General features: G+C 37.4%; 2 protein-coding genes across 2 annotated transcripts; one reads left to right on the plus strand and one right to left on the minus strand.

Moving 5' to 3' along the window:
* Positions 1-763: 763 nt before the first annotated feature.
* Positions 764-10,699, minus strand: LOC109034486 (actin-binding protein IPP). Its single transcript, XM_019047687.2, has 9 exons — positions 9,973-10,699; positions 8,852-8,996; positions 8,477-8,615; positions 7,600-7,765; positions 6,509-6,852; positions 4,841-5,113; positions 3,960-4,042; positions 3,012-3,232; positions 764-1,787 (listed from the first exon to the last, which is right to left on the minus strand). Exons 1-9 carry the CDS (start codon positions 10,222-10,224, stop codon positions 1,557-1,559), a joined length of 1,854 nt encoding a protein of 617 aa, XP_018903232.2. The 5' UTR covers positions 10,225-10,699; the 3' UTR covers positions 764-1,556.
* Positions 10,700-10,765: 66 nt separating this feature from the next.
* Positions 10,766-16,264, plus strand: LOC109034496 (uncharacterized). The gene is made up of 5 exons (XM_019047699.2): positions 10,766-10,941; positions 11,858-12,414; positions 14,003-14,130; positions 14,849-15,025; positions 16,104-16,264. Exons 1-5 carry the CDS (start codon positions 10,914-10,916, stop codon positions 16,186-16,188), a joined length of 975 nt encoding a protein of 324 aa, XP_018903244.2. The 5' UTR covers positions 10,766-10,913; the 3' UTR covers positions 16,189-16,264.
* Positions 16,265-16,687: the final 423 nt, after the last annotated feature.

Here is a 16,687-nt window from a genome sequence, read left to right on the forward strand (position 1 = left end):
AAGTTACATCTCAGCCAGTCAGAGAACTTCTCAAATCCTTATCAAAGACAAAAAAAAAAGAAAAAAAGAGAATCAATAGTGAATAAATAGTAGGTACAGTCGTCTCTTGATTAATAAAAATTTAACGGAAAAAAGAACTGATTAGAGAGATTTCGAAGTGACGAAAGTTCGAATTATAGAGATCATAAGACGATTTTTGAACTGAGGAGAGAAATGAGTGAGTGAAAATCTTGATTTACAACTTCTTTCTCATTTTATAATTTCTTCTTCCATCAATTTTGATAGTATGCTTTTCTTCTTGTTGATTGTACTAGTGATTATTTAATAGCAATACAGCGCTTTACTGCTGGTAATTTCAGATAATTAATTAAAGTATCTGAGATGCAGAGTGGGGAGAAATACCCATTTGAATGACTTACGCCTTATCTTCACTAGACGTTTTCCCACGATCTATCATAGCAATAAGTCGCACTCACGAAGTAGCGACAAATAATGACTGACTCAATATTAAACGCAGTTTAAGTGGGGCGCTAGTAGAGCTTCAAGACTAACTGAGAAAATAAATCTCTTTCATCGGCTTCCGCGCTGTGACGAATCTCCCGAAAACTTCCCATGGAGACAAGATCTCATAGACATCAGCTTCATACCCTCTTTTAGTTATACTATCATTCAATAAAAGAAAAAAAAAATGACTCAGATAACAGATATGTGATCGTTTAAGTTCTTGAAATACCTACCAATTTAGAGTGATAGGGAGATGAACTGATTAAAGAACAGTTTTGTTGGTTACCTTTTCCTCTTAAGACATCAATCTTTGAAATGCGTATTTGCCACTGAATAGTTTCTAGAATTAATATAATCTCTTCACTAGTAAATCATAGGAACCTTAACCTGAAATTTACAACCTTAAAACCAAGTCCCACTGCTTGCTGGGTTTTGCACAAGAGGAAATTGTGATTGTCTGTAATTTTTTCAAAAATTGACAAGAATTTGTCTTAAAATTCAGAAATTATCAATTGATCGATCAACTATCAAATTTTTCTCCAAAACTGCTGGAGAACCACCTAAATGATTCGCTAGCTTTGCAAAAATAAAAAACAGCACCAGTACCATACTTGAGGAGTTTTGTAAGGATTAACCAATATCTGAATGAATGTTCTTCGAAATTTGCGATTCATTTCCCTATTTTGTGCTTTTCATCTGTCTCCAAGATGATATAAATAAATACTACTAAAAGACGTAAAACAAATCTTAGACGCTGCTACAGGATATTGAAGACAATTTGAGTGCAAGACTCTTGTAAAAGGAGGTACAACTTTGATAATCCCTCTATGAAGCTATCCAAGTAGAAAAAGCGTTAAAACGAGTGGTTTGGCAGCATAGAAATTGGATAGATTTTCTGTAACTGTATCATTACAGTGATTTTTTAAAAAAAAATTTGATTTTCATTTTTCAGACTGAGTATTGACTGGTTCAGACAGCTAATAGAAAAAGTGAATCATGACTAAACGCTACTAAAACAGCGGTCGGAGAGGAAAATATACCACTGGTCAGTCTTATAAAGCGACAGCTCTTGCTTCACTTCGGCTTTCGGGCAGTGGACAGCACTCTTCCCAAGTATTTGTTGATGGACAGTACCTTTCGACGTGCGATACTGTTAAGTGTGCGCGGTAGAAATTCACGACATGCGGCTGATCTCCTCCAATTACATACAGGTTCCCGTCAGCTGCAACTACTGCAGGACTTGCTCGCCCGTGCGCCATTGGTGGGACCAAGGACCACTTGTTCTGGAACACAATTATTTACTTTAGAATACTTTTAGATTCAGGCACGAAAATTCCAAAACTAGGGCAGTTTTTATTGAGACCAAAAGTGTGGATATGACTCAATTCAGTGAACTTGGCTGGTTAATCATTAAGAACTACGTTCGGTTGACAAACATGGATGCAGCTCATTTTCGTTTGAGCTGGAATGATATGGCGTAAATATAAATACACCAGTACGGAGTTGGTTTTTTTTTGGAAAACCAGATTTCAGAATATTTCAAATGAGTAAACAAATTTCTTTCAAAACCCGCATAATTTTTTTCGTGTTACTAATTTTTATGTTACTAATTTTGGATCACATAAAATTTTTAGGATGAATATGTGCGTTATCAAAAAGTTATAGGTCTTAGAAAATACTCTGGTGCTTAGATGTCAGGGTAACTTTAAATGACAGTAGATCATGTTCAAAATGCATTTTTCTTGTTTTAAGAAAAGAACAGTGAGAACCTATGGTACCTACGAAGAAACTGCCTGACTGAATTCAAATTCAAAGTCATTTTTGACACTGCCGACAAAACAGTATTTTCCAAGCTGTGCAACAAACCTTGAAAAAGAAACTTTCATACGAAACAAATCAATAGTGGTAGGCAGGAAGCGACAAAGAAGGTACTATTGATGTTTTGTGGGAATTACGTATCTTTTTTAAACTGGCATTTAAATCACAATGACAATAAGGAAGGAGAGAAAAGAAAAGAAACCTCTTGTCATTGACAATCACTGAAAAAAACAAGATCTGATTAACATGGATCAAAAATTTGCTTAAAGGTCTTCCAAACCAGAAAACTCACTCCTGCAATAGGGCATCTACTAAAATTTTGTTTTGGATTTTCTTAATATTTCAGAGGTCATTTCCTGAGTTTTTGCGCAAATAAATTGACAGCGAGACAATTAATTGATATCAATTTTTTTTTTATTGATTTTACAAACCAACATATTTATTAAGCAGAATCAAATCTTTTACTTTTGCAAGTGCTAAATTACATGTGCTTCAAAAATGCTTGTCGCACCCCAAATTCTCTGATCCATGACCGAATTTTCCTACTTTTCCCTGATGATGTTAAACCTGATATTACCCAGTTTTACTGATGGTAGACATCCTGTGCAACCTCCCTCAAGAATTCAGAGATGCAATCAGGTGCATGGAAAGATAAAAGTGTAAACTATGTTGTTCTAAAGCTTCCTTACTTCTTTGAATGAGTAGCGCTCCACCGACTCCAGCACATCCTGATTGATGCTCATACCTCCGACAACATACAAGAAATCATCAAGGATGGCAACTCCCATCTGACTTCGAGGGACACTCATTTCTGCGAGCGGAGTCCACTTGGACGTTTCAGGATCGTAGCTGCTCAGGTCTTGAAGCCGCCGCGTGTTTGTGGAGCAGCCACCAACACAGTAAATTAAACCTGGAAACAAAAAAAATATACTGCTGCAAAGTTTGGAACAAGAGATTTCAAAACGGACTTTCTGTGTTTCTGAATTCCTAATTGAATCAGGAAAATCAAACATACCAACTTGGTTTCTTTCGATTTTCAATTTTTTTCAGTCAAGTATTGCTTGCGGGTACCCAATAAATTAGATAATAAAAATCCAATAAATCTCAATCCAATAAAGTGAACTGATATTTTATTGACAGGTCCAATCACCAAAATCTAAATTTTGAGAAAAACGAGGAAAATTGAACCATCAGTGTGCTCAATCTTTTGGGCCCAAAAAATGTATAAGTCTGAGGAATACATATTAAAACTGAGCTCAAAAGGTTGAACACATCCCCAAATGGTACATTTACTTCCATTATCATGAGACTTGGATTTTGGGCCCTTGACAAAAATATCAATTCAATTGTAAAGTCAGCTTTTTTGTTGGAATATCCTTTGATCTGAAGTTCGATTCTTTTAATTTTTCTTTCATAAACCGTCTTACAATACAAGGTAAACTTCAAGAATTAGGTACGGAATACTATGGGACTGTGAATTTTTCAGATCACTTCTCAGAAAGCTCTGATTTCGACTCAGTCACTGATAGGTTTAGAAAGCCAACAGTGAATTTTACGAGTACTCCCTTGACAGCCAGACTACCACATTTCATCTCCTCTGAGTGTATCGATGCTATGAGATAATTTACAAATGATACCTTTGTAGGACACAACGCCCATGCTGAATCGTGGAAACGGCAAATTTCCATGCACTTTCCATTCCCTGGAGACAGGATCATACCTGCGCAAATAAAAAGAGATTTTTTGAGATTAGGATTTTTTTAGCTGAGATCATACATTCGGATGAAAATAAGTTGGAACAAAAATGGGTACAGTTATTTTACTTACGGCTAAAGAGAGATGTCCCACTGAACTGCTTATAAAATAAAAACCAAGGCAAGAATTAAAAATCTACAATTTCGATGACTACTATTAAATTCATATAAACAATCAGTGTTAAAACCCATTGAACTAATACGAAATGATCACATATAGAGAATGGTAAATGACAGTTCTAGAAACAAGTTCTAAATGACAAGTTCGAAATGATCACATATAGAGAATGGTAAATGACAGTTCTGGAAACAAGTTCTATTTTGGATTCTTCCAGACACTGCCCAATCAGCAGGTGTGAGGATGGTATCCTATATACAATGTTGAAGTGCAAGATTCTTAAAGGGTTATGATTCAATAGAGAACAGCGTAGTTGTAGAGCCCCAAAGAGCGCTGTAAAGCAACTAACACACGTGTTTGAAAAATCATTTGGGTTAACACTTTACTTCTCATCAATATTTGTGAACAAACACCTCCTCACTCTCTATGTTTATCCTTTAAAATTGAACAGAAACCAATTGTTTTAATATTATTTAAAATATAGGTAGTCTGATTTTTGGATACTTTGATCATTGCAAAGAATGTACAATTTTACACTTTAAAAAATACCTTTTACAGCCTCACATATTACGTAAAGTGTTCACAACTAAAGCAAAAATAAAAAAAAGGTTTCTCACTGTTTCCAATTGTATGCTCAGCAACTAACCTTTCAATTTTGTCCCCGATGTCATCGCCTTCCCAACCTCCGAGTGCGTATAAATATCCGTTCATGGCACTAAGTCCAAACTCGCACCTGGGTGCCAGCATCCGAGACACTGGACTCCAAGCATTTGCGTGAGGATCATAACACTCCCCATCTGAGAGGACTTGGCAATTGTTGGAGCCTTGTTCACCACCAATGACATAAATTAGGCCATTCAAAATAGCTACTCCTGGCAGAACTCTGTTCACTTTCATTGGCACACTTAGACTCCATGTTCTATGGAAAAAAAATCACAAATTTAGGGTAAATTATTAAAATTTTAAAGTTTGATTCCATATTTTAGAAAACTAAGCAAGTCTACTTTTTTTTTTTTTTTTTCACTACTTCAAATACCACACAAGTGGTAATCCTTGCGCTTCCAGTTAGAGCCCCTCCCCCCTCCGTCCCTAACATGTACCAGCCCAAGGCAACCGTTGTTTGAGACCATCAAACTCGGGTCGCCTAGCCGGGAATCGAACCCGGGACCTCCTGATTGTAGAGCCAGCGCTACAACCACTACACCACAGGAGGCCGACACTAGGCACATAGGCACACTAGGCACATTGTTTTCAAATTGGCTGCAAAAGCAGGCCGCACTGGTAAAGTTTAGCAACTTACAGGTGAACAATTCTACAAGTAACTTGATGAAGAAATTTCATACGCAAAATATTCGTTTGTGAGAATGTAATTTAGGTCTCTGCAATTCATTTTCTTCTCTAAATTATAACAACCAATTGGACTACATTCAACAATAAGGAACTAGTATTCCTGGCTGTGTAGAACGAAACAACATATTAATGACCAAACTGCAGGAATGTATGTATCGGTTCGCGGCGTAGCAGACTTCCTGACATGCTTTACTTTTTACATGGAAAACCACTTAACGTCATCACTTGAAAACTTTGGTGATTTTTCTTCTCTATGTGAGGAATATTTTGTGAAAATTTCAAAACATGATGTTGTTCGGTCTATTTATAAAAAATAAAATAGGAGCACAGATTTTGAAATACCGCAACCAGGATACGCATTTTCGCAGTTTCACCACCACTTTGTGCCATTAGTTTCTATTCACAGATATGTACTTCCATGGATGAGTCAAAAATAATAATTTTTAAGAGAAAAATGTAGACGAATTATACAAAGTGATCCGAAAGTCCCGCAGCACCCCTTCCCCTATAAACTTCAAGGATTTTACCCTCTTACAGAGAGGCCCACCTAAAATTTTGGGGGATCCTAAAGGTCATTTCCTTTGACCTAGCAGCACTCACAAAATTCCAAGTCTATATCTCAATTTGTCCAAAAGTTACAGGGGTGGAGCCTAGCTCTAGTAATGCAGGACTTTTGGATCACCCTGTAAGTTTGATAGTACATGGGCTGCTTTTGTTTTGGTTGATTTTTGGAAAAGTAGATTTTTATAAGATCATTCAGACTGGCAAAAAGGAAAAGAGAAAATACAAATGTTATTTTGGAACTGGACTGAGAGACACATTTTTTTCAAATGATCAATTGTATGAACTTTGCTTTTAAATTCAGTCTTCACTTTAATATGAACAAAGCGACTTTTCAGAATTTCCATCATCCATGATAAACACTGAAAAAAAAAAAAACATAGAGAACTTTAAGGAAACTCACTTGGTGAACGTATCATACTTTGCAACCGAGTGATATGGACACTCCGTGCAACGGTTCCAAGATGAGAACACTTCTCGTTTAACACCTCCTATGACATATATATCTTTCTTTGCACTCAATCGAGGCTGCGCAGTCAACGATACAAGGTTTCCTTTCCCCGAAACAAGATCTCTTTTGATAGCGTTTAAAGCTACGACCAGACTCATGTCCTTGCATTTGTCGATGGTTTGTTGGATTAAATGGGATGGTATGAGTGACAGTCGCACTAGTGATAGAATATCAAAAACGAACTCCCGTCGTAGAGACAGATTGTGATTGATCCAACTTAGAGCAGCACTGAAAACCTAAAAGTGAACAATTTATGAAGACATACAAAAAAGGAAACAAACTAAACGAATTTTTTAAGTCATCAAAGAATCATTCTTTTCGTTATCTTAAAAGTCTGTGCTAAGTTGTCTTGACTTGATTTTGGAGCAGCAAGCCTTCAGACTCAAAGTTTTTAAAGCCTTCCTTGAGGCAAATTTAAGAAAAAAAAAGCTTTCAAGTCTAATTTGAAGTCAGACTTACTTACCTGGGCCGGCTTCTAATGGACTGAACTTTTATTATTTCTTCATGCACTCATAATACTTTCAAACCTTTTATTTTCAAGTGCGCATTTTTAATTAAACTTGCGTTAAAATTTTTGGACGTAATTTTCATTTCAAACTATTGTGGTGGTTTCCAGGATCTTTCAGCGAAAGATTCTGAAAACCCCATCAAACACCCTCCAACCAACTTTGGTGGAAAGCTCCAGTGCGGCACGGGTGTAATGCCTGCGCAACCCACTTTCAGCCTGCCTCTGGCTTGCCGTGCGTCACCCGAGCATACCATCCATGACGCACTGGAGCTTTCCACCAAAGTTGGTTGAAGGGTGTTTGATGGGGTTTCCAGAATCTTTCGCTGAAAGATCCTGGAAACCACCACACTATCTCCCATTTCAGCAGTTCCCCATAAGGAGTCGTATATTTTGGTTTCCACAGCAATTTCCTTACCATATGACACATGCATCAAAATAAACTTTTAAACTAAAAATTAGTCTCCTGTTTACAAACCTGATATTCCGAGTCAACTTTCAAGGATTCACTTGATAAAAACTTGAGTAACAAATTTTTGGGAAGCTCATGAAATTCATCCTCTACGCACACTTCTGGGAAGTTTTCATTAATAAAATTCTGTGATGTATTCATAAGATCTACCCAATTGTGAGTTTCTGCAAACCTGTCAAAATTGCACAGAGATAATTTTAGGAAGGAAAACAATTTTGCGGCTCTAGCTAGAGCATTGGATTTTTTGCAGAGTTGCCAAAGAATTTAGAAAATGAAATTTCCTGACATTTCCAAAACATTTTTTGGCAAAATTCCCCAACGACTGATATGACAGATGGTCAGAAATACATACATAATTTAAAATAGTTCTTAGACAAAGTCTTTCGAAATGTCAAACCTATTCTAGAAAAAAAATAGGGGTGATTTGACGATTTTTCTAATACACTTTCATCATTTTCCTTGACATTTCCAAGTTTTCCTGGACTATTTAAAATTCCCTGACATTTTCCGGCAGATCCTGACCATGGCAACCCTTTTTTGGAAAAAAAACCCTCCGTTTAGTATGTAATGAGCAACACACTTTAGACCCTTGAAAATTTTGCCTCAGTACACATTTTTAAAATCTTCCCACGTTTCCTAGCTCCTGCTTGGGAACTTGATTGGGGATTCTCAGCACCTGTGGATTGGACAAGTAACAATGCAGCTAGCAGAGGATAATCTCTAACATAGTTTGAGGTTTTTTTTTCAAGTAGAACACACATAGACGTGGGACAACGATTTTTCCTAAGACACAAATTTCTGCAAAGTTCAATGTAGAAGCAAGATAAACCCTTGAACAAACAGTTATTAGTTGCACAAAAAGAGACCCAATAATAGAAATTACCTGTAGATGCCAATGGCATTAGATACGTGAAGTTGATCTTTTAAAAACTGAGCACAACCTTCAACAATTTCGCTGACTTCGAGCATGTCAGCTGCAACCATCAGTTCTTGAATGTTTGTCTCTGTGATGGTGATTGTACCTTTAAGACAATAAATAAAAAATAAAAATCAAAGAGATGTAATTTTATCTTCGGTATTCAGGATAGAAGTATTTTTCCGGAAGAAACTTCTTTATGTCTTAATGTTTGGATGCTACTATTTCTTGACCCAGCTGAAAAATTCAACTTTTAAACCATTAAAGTGGGTATAATAAGCTTTGCTATTACGCTTAAGAAAAATTAGGTTAAAAGAAGAAGAGGAATTCAAACCAACGAACCTGAATACATGAATTCGATGATCAAAGATAAAATTGATTCAGAGAGAGAATGCATCTCTATCTTGTTTTTAAATTCTTCTGCTAGCCCATTGGAAAACATGGCAAGAAAGTAAGGACTGCTTGCGGACAGCACAGCTCGATGAGCCTAAAATATAAAAAAAAAAAAAAAAACCAAACATTAACATGGAATAATAACTGTAGGAAATTTAGTCTTCCTACTATACAAGTTTCAACAGGGTTCACTGTAGCTTTTAAAATCATTTCTATAACAGAGGGTTGACCTAGCTATTTAGAATACAATGAACCTTTTCAATTTACATTTGACCACATTCAATAGATGAAAGCCTTAACTTGAAAATTTGCCATTGGCATACTGTGGGTGGATTTATGCTTTGCCAGCTACGGTTAGAAGATTGGCAAATTATCTCTACCATGGTAAAGAAAAAGATCATATGAACATTCAACAGTTGCCAAAAATCAAGCAATAAAATGATTATTTTTGAGAAGTGTCACAAAAATTTCCCTCTAAATAATGACCCATATGGGTTTGCAACCGTCCGCGTTTTATCCTTTGAATGACTGCAAGTGAAATCTGAATTAATTATGCCAGGATTAGTAAAAATAGTCAGGTTGGTGCAGGTGGGTGGCCAAGGGGAACTTCCAAAGCTGCCGCCTCCAATCAGGCTGGAAAAATTCATACTAACTCTTTGGATGAATCTATCAGGACCGTGCTTTTTGCTTTTTCAAATGCTCCCAGGAAACCCCCAAAAAATTCCGATAAGTCCGGTTTTGAGCGCGCGTACACATTGTGCGCCGGGGTGGCTGGGCGAGGTGAAGTAGCCGCTCCTTTGCCTCGCTCACCCCTCCCGGCGCACACTGGGTGTCCAGTGTGAACTGTCTACAAGAGCTGAAAACGGACTTTCCGGGGTGTTTTCAGGACGAAGAGGAAAAAACAAAAAACATGGTCCTAATGGATTCATTCAAAGAGTTCGCACAAATTTCTTCAGCCCGATTGGAGGCGGCAGCTTGGCAAGTTCCCCTTGTTAGTGAAACCTGAACCCATAAAGAAAATAAAGAGAACTCAAATTCAAAATTCTACTATAGTTTGGTCTGATTCTTACCTTGATAATCAAACTTCCGACAACTATTTCCACATCACAAAATTTTCCTTCTTGCCTGAATGTGTTTAGACTGCGCAGAAGACAGGCATTGTGTGATGAGCTGGTAAATAATTTCACCTCCCCTTTTGTTCTGATGAGAGGGTCATCCATCCTTAGTGCTGCTTTCACTTTAACGGTGGGTGATGCATGGAAACCAATATCCATCTTGTAGAAGTCAGGGCACAAGCCAAGAGCACAATCTAGGGCCATCATGAAGAGACAGCAGGTCAAAACTGATGCCCTGATGAAGTCAGTTGAGTGTTGAATTTACGCACCTTCCTGAGTCCTTACATGCATTTCAGGATGCGACTTCGGTGATGAGGAGGCCACTGAAGAAAAACATAGCTGCGGTTTGGCCGAATGTTGGCTGGCTAGCAGAGCCAGATACATGCCAGATGATGGACAACGTTTTCATTTGTGAATGTTCATAACTGCCTTTACGTTCTTTGATGCATATCAATGAGTTCGGAATAGATTTTACTAACTAAAAGATGAAAAATGTATAGGGCATACGATAGTAGGACATGAGCACACACGAACTAAGTATTCGAGATATGACTGAAATGATTACTGACATAAACAATTATTAATGTTATATGATAGTACACGATACAATGTGGGACACAGCCATGATAAGAAATATTTGAACGAAGGATTAGGATTTAGGGAGCTAATAAATGATAAGAGATAAGACATTTTATAACATTTTTGCGATTTTTGCTTGTTATTGTTGTTGTTGAGTGTTGATGATCGATGTTGATCGGTTGGTGCCAACGTTGATCAACGTTCATCAAATAGCCTAAAAATTTCTTTCTATCGGCCACATTGTCAACAATAAGCCCAGCACATGGTAAAATCGTGGGCTTTTTTCCGTATTTAGTGTGTTAATTAACGTTACGAACATGCCGCCGAAGAAGCAAGAAGGCTCTGGTAAGTTAGAAAACTCTCATCTTCAATTAAAGCCCCTCACAGATCCTCAATTTCACTTTCCAATCAAACCGACGCGCATGGCGTGAGGCGGCCTGTGCTTGACAAGTCCGCCACTTTTCAAGCTCCAAGCCATTTTCCCATCGTTTCAGCTGATTCCTCATCCGTTTCAGTCAAGTATTGCACCCTTTTAGTGTATCTGCAGCACACTCGAGCCTCTATGTTTACCTGAAAGTGGTTTCAAAGTTAAACCGTCAAACTGGTCACCAGCAGCCACAACCTGTGTGAAATACGAAATGGCACTAGGGATTTTTTTCCTCTCCTTCACATTCCACATCCACTGTTTCAGAGTCTAAAACGATGCCATTATTTGCAATTTTCAATGTGAAGCGCCTCTTAAGAATTCACATTTTGCCATTTCTGTAAGACTCTAATTCTACGTTCTGAGCATAATTTTACGCCCGTTCCATGGTGAAGAGATTGTCTTTGCCCCGCTGAGTCCAACTTATATTAATGTACAAGTTTTTACATCAGTGTAACTTTGGTTTAAAATAAGCACTGATAATTTGAGTCAAGTAGTCTCCATAATTTACGTTGATTTGGAATTTGCCAAACTTGGAAGGTTTTTGAGAACTTTCTGAGTGAATTTACTCTTGAATTTTTTAATCTTTTCATTCCATCTCAAAGATGCTTAGCAGAAGCCTCTAAATAGTGAGGTAAATTATGGAACACCCCTAAAATCAGCAGAAGTAACAATTGTTTGTAGCAACCCATATTGCGCATGCTCAATCAGCGTTTCAGTTTGACCTCTTTTACTCTTGATCCAGCATTTAAGGGAATACGTAATGGTATCAAATCCTACTTGTTTTATTTTTCTTTGGCGAAGACTATATCTAAGAGATTTGTTTTTGTTTTTCAGGGTCTAAGAAACCCGCTGCAGGATCCTCTGAAAAGAAGCCTGCAGCAAAGGCTGAGAAGAAACCAGCCGCAGGCACTTCCAAAACTGAAAAGAAACCAGCAGAAAAGAAGCCTGCTGAGAAAAAACCTGCTGAGAAGAAGCCAGCAGAGAAGAAACCAGCAGAGAAAAAACCAGCTGCTAAAGGTGAAAAGAAACCTGCAGACAAGAAAGCCGCAGCTAAACCAGCAGCGAAAGTAGAGAAGAAGCCTGCGGCAGCCAAGCCTGCAAAGAAAGTTGCTGACTCGAAGGCTGCAGCAAAGAAACCAGCAACAACCAAGGGTGTCAAGGCATTGACCAAGGAAGCGTCAAAGAAAGACAAGACCGAAAAGGCAAAGAAGGAAAAGAAACCTCTGAAAGATGGCGAAAAGAAAGAAAAGAAGGAGGGAGAAAAGAAAAAGAAGAAGTTTGACAAGAAGAAAGCTCCCAAGAAGCATGACAAATACAAGCGAGGACACAAGTACAGGAAAGCTGGTACAACCGTTGCTGCAGTAGAGCAAGCCAAGAAAGCAGGACAGAAGGTTGGTGCTTTAATCACTGTGCAAAAATAAATCTTTGTTCTGTGATGAATTTTTACCTTTAGGAGCCGTCCATAAATAAAGTAACGCTCAAGAGGGGAAGTCGAGGAGAGCGTCATGCCATTTTGTTTTTACGTGTTAAAGGATAGGTTCCTACATCAGAAAAGTGTTACAAGGGGGAGAGGGGTCAAAAATTCTGTAAGAGTGCGTTACACACTTTATGAACGGCCCCTCACTTATTATAATCCTTACCAGCAGGGTGCCTACAGGTCCACTCAACCTGGAAAACTGGTAATTTCTAGGGAATAAACATTAAACAAGGCTATAAAGTAGGAAAGTATCAATTTAATGGAAATGAGCACTAAGCACCAAAAATTTGAAACAAAATTCCAACTTTCCTTACTGAAATATTTGACTAAATGTTGTTTCGGAGGGTTCGCTGCTCTTCTTCAGCATCAGCGGTGCTAGCTCGACTGTCCAGCAGCAGTGAACTTAAAGCAGTTGCACCTTCACCACCTAGGGGGAAGACAATAGATCCTCCGAAACGATGTTCCGTCAAGTGATTAAGTAAGGAAAGGTAGAGTTTTTTAAACTGTAAGGGAATTTTATCAGGTCAAGGGAATCAGGAAATCTTCTGGAAAAGACAGGCAATTTGACAAATTCTGAAATCTGAGAAAAAAGGAAAAACATTTGGAAAAGTCAGGGAATTTTTTCCTGATGAGTCTTCAGACACCCTGTATCAGCAAGGCAATTGCCTTGTATCTCTATGAATCAACATGCTTAAACTCCTGTCAGTTACATTTTTAATTCTTTTTTTTTTCTCTCTCATCCTTCTCTTATCAATACAAAATTGCATTGAAATAATCTGAAAATTCTAATCATATTAAATATTCTCTCATCAGCATAAAAGCTAAAGAGAATCCATGAAAATATAAACCTATGGAACCTTGGAAACAATCATGAATCTTTTGATTTTGCCTTTCACGGTCATCTGGATAGTGTTTCTTTTTAAGTTTCCAAATTTTTGGACAGTCAACAACTTTCAATCGTCAATGAATCCTTTCTTCCCGCAGATCATCAGGCAAATGACACCTTCTGATTTCTTTTTCCATTTCTTGCCGCCAACTGCTTTTTTTCTAATTTACCTTAGCCCAGCTCCCTTCTTTTCTGGAAACACAGGATCCTTTAAAATAATCAGTGGTATCTTTTCACTTTATAACAAGCCATTTAATTCCTGTATAATTGGTCATTTATTGTCATAATTACATGTCAGGCAGAAAGATGAATGGTTTAAGTACATTGAAAAGAAAAAAATGATCCCTAGTTTTACTCTAACAAATAGGAAGACATTTTCAGATTAAATCTTCTCGTTTTTTCGTTTTCTTCATTTTTTCTCAATGGTACTCCCATATATATATATATATGAGTCGCTTTTATAGCGCTCTTTGGCGCTGTGCGACGCCTAATCGCCACAAAGCTCGGTCTTCCCACAGGTCATCAGGGAGTTGACAATCTCTTATCTCATTTAACACCCCCCATACATTTAACAACTCCCATATTCCGTGTATTATTTATTTTTTCATTTTTACAGGTTGCAAAGGGTGTGCATGGAACTCGCACACGAAAAATCAGGACATCAGTCAGTTTCCACCGTCCCAAGACCTTCAAGCCACCTAGGAACCCAAAATACCCGAGGAGATCCGTTCCCCGCCGTAACAGGTCTGTTTATCCTTTCTAACTTGGAAAATCATAGGTTTTTGCTGATTCGAATTTACCGATGTTTCTGTACAACTTGCGTGCATCGAAATAAAAATCGTGTATTTTCCGTGATATTCAGGTGAAAGTCGAGTGTCTATTTATCTTGATCACCTGTTGGGAAATTCCTGGTCTCAAAGTGAATATTCGTAACTTTTAATGGTTTTACAAAACCGTTGAAAAAATCGCGCATTTGCCGCAATATTGAGTTGATTGTCTAATTTTTTTTATGAAATCCCTTGAAAAATCGCGCATTTCCTCCAATGTAGAGATGAATAGTGAGTAATGCCTTTTGATTTAACGAATCCGTTGGAAATATCGCCCACTTCGCGCGATTTTCAGATGAAACTCGAGTCACTTCATACTTTTTTGCAGGTGGAAATCAAGTGAGCAACTATTCGAACTCTAGAGTAGGTATGTGGTATCACACGAAATTGAAGGAGAAATAGGATCTTTCTCTAAAATGCTTTAACTTATCATTTTGCATAATGAAATCCAATTTGCTATTAATGAGTCTAGACTATTCAGTAATAAATGATAACTGTGATTCAATCAGTCATTCAAGTAATCCCCGTTCAGTTTTCAATTGATCTCATGAAAGTTGCTTTTCACCCTAGATCCAAAAGGATGGTGGATTTTTCTGATTTGCCTGAGATCTGATTTTATCTTTGTTTGCTTTTAGGATGGACCACTTCAACACGATTAGGTATCCACTGACCACTGAAGCGGCAATGAAAAAAATTGAAGACAACAACACCTTAGTTTTCATCGTCCACTTAAAGGCCAATAAACACCATATCAAAACGGCTGTGAAGAAATTGTATGACATCAAAATCTCCAAAGTCAATACTATGATCAGGTGAGCATAAGAACCTCCCTCTTGACCATTAAAAAACAAAAGAGATAATAGAGGAATATTCCTAGCAAGACAATTAAAACGTGTGTCGTTATCATGATGTTTTACTATTGCCGCCTCGATTTTATTTTTTAGGGACTTTTGTGCGCAGTTTTCAAAGACTAATCTTAACGTGGCAATTGAATAAGAAAATCTCACAAGATTTTACACAGCAACGATATTTCAAAAGAAAATCCCATGTGACGCAAAATCAGCAGCGCAACAAACCTAAATGAACAGATTCATCGTTTCATCACTCTAGTGCGGACAACTCAAAATTTTCTGTGAACCTAGAATTGTGTCAGATTTTTAAGCATCTTCCAATTGTTTTTCATTTTTTCTGCCAATGAAAGCAATTACAACTTCTAAACGAGATTCTTGCCATGTTCTCTTCATACATGGTGATCCTAAAGCCCCGCACTACCAGAATCAAGCATCAACCCTGTTACCTTTGCACAAATCGTCACCTTCCAGGCAAAGTATCACAAGCGCCATGCGACGTTTAAAAATTTCCGCCGCCATTTTATTTTTTTACAGAGAAATTGTTCAACGAAGCTGTCCGAAAATTTCACTGAATTTTCTTTGTGCTGCCGATAAAATTTAGTGAAATTTCCAAACAGATTTAACCAACAATTTCTCAGTAAAAAAATAAAATGGCGGCGGAAATTTTTAAACGTCGCATGGCGCTTGTGATACTTTGCCTGTAAGGTGACGAAATTGAGATAGAGACTTGAAATTTTGTGAGTGATTCAAGGTAAAAGGAAAAACAACTTTTCAGACCCCCAATTGTGAAGGGACCACTCTGAAAAGAGGCAAGAACTCTATTTGTTGGAGGACTTTCTGATCACCCTGCAGGACAAGAAAAATCCGACAACTCCTCATGAATTACCTATAATAATTTTTTTCAACCCTGGAAGAAAAATGTTTCGAAGAAATTGTGATCTTACTGACACAAAATATATGCTTTACTAATCATATAATCAAAATTTCATAAATACTTGACATTTGTAATTAATGCATTTATAAATTTTATTTTTTGCAGACCTGACGGCAAGAAGAAGGCCTATGTCCGTCTCGCTCCAGACTACGATGCACTTGACGTAGCAAATAAGATCGGTATCATCTAAACAGTTTATGTTTATTGTTTTAATACATGATTCCTTTGTATATTTTAATAAATTGAACTGTTATTTTGTACGATAATTTGGATTATTTTGTGTTTGACAGAAACCTTTTTCCATCAGAGAATTTTATAACCAAAACAAAATGATAGCCCTTAGCAGAGTTGCCACAGAATTTAGATATTGAAATTTCCCTGTCACATTTTTGTAAAATTCCTTGTCAATTTAAGGTATGCCAGATGGTTAGAAAGACATGATTTGTAAGAGATTTCATGCAGAATCCGTCGTTTGAAGATTCAAATCCATTGTAAGAGGCAAATAAAAGTAATCTAACAATGGGCCTGTTGCAAAATTTTGCTAGAGCAAAAATAAGAGTTGTTTCCTGTAGATAATGCCTCAAAAACCACGATGAGCGCATTGGCAAAGTCTGAAATGCACTCATAACTTCACAATCTGCGTAAGAAATTTGCGGTTTTTTGAGCTTCCCGCTTCAAAAACGATACTA

This window comes from Bemisia tabaci, chromosome 8 (assembly GCF_918797505.1).
Source record: "Bemisia tabaci chromosome 8, PGI_BMITA_v3".
Taxonomy (NCBI): Eukaryota; Metazoa; Arthropoda; class Insecta; order Hemiptera; family Aleyrodidae; genus Bemisia; species Bemisia tabaci.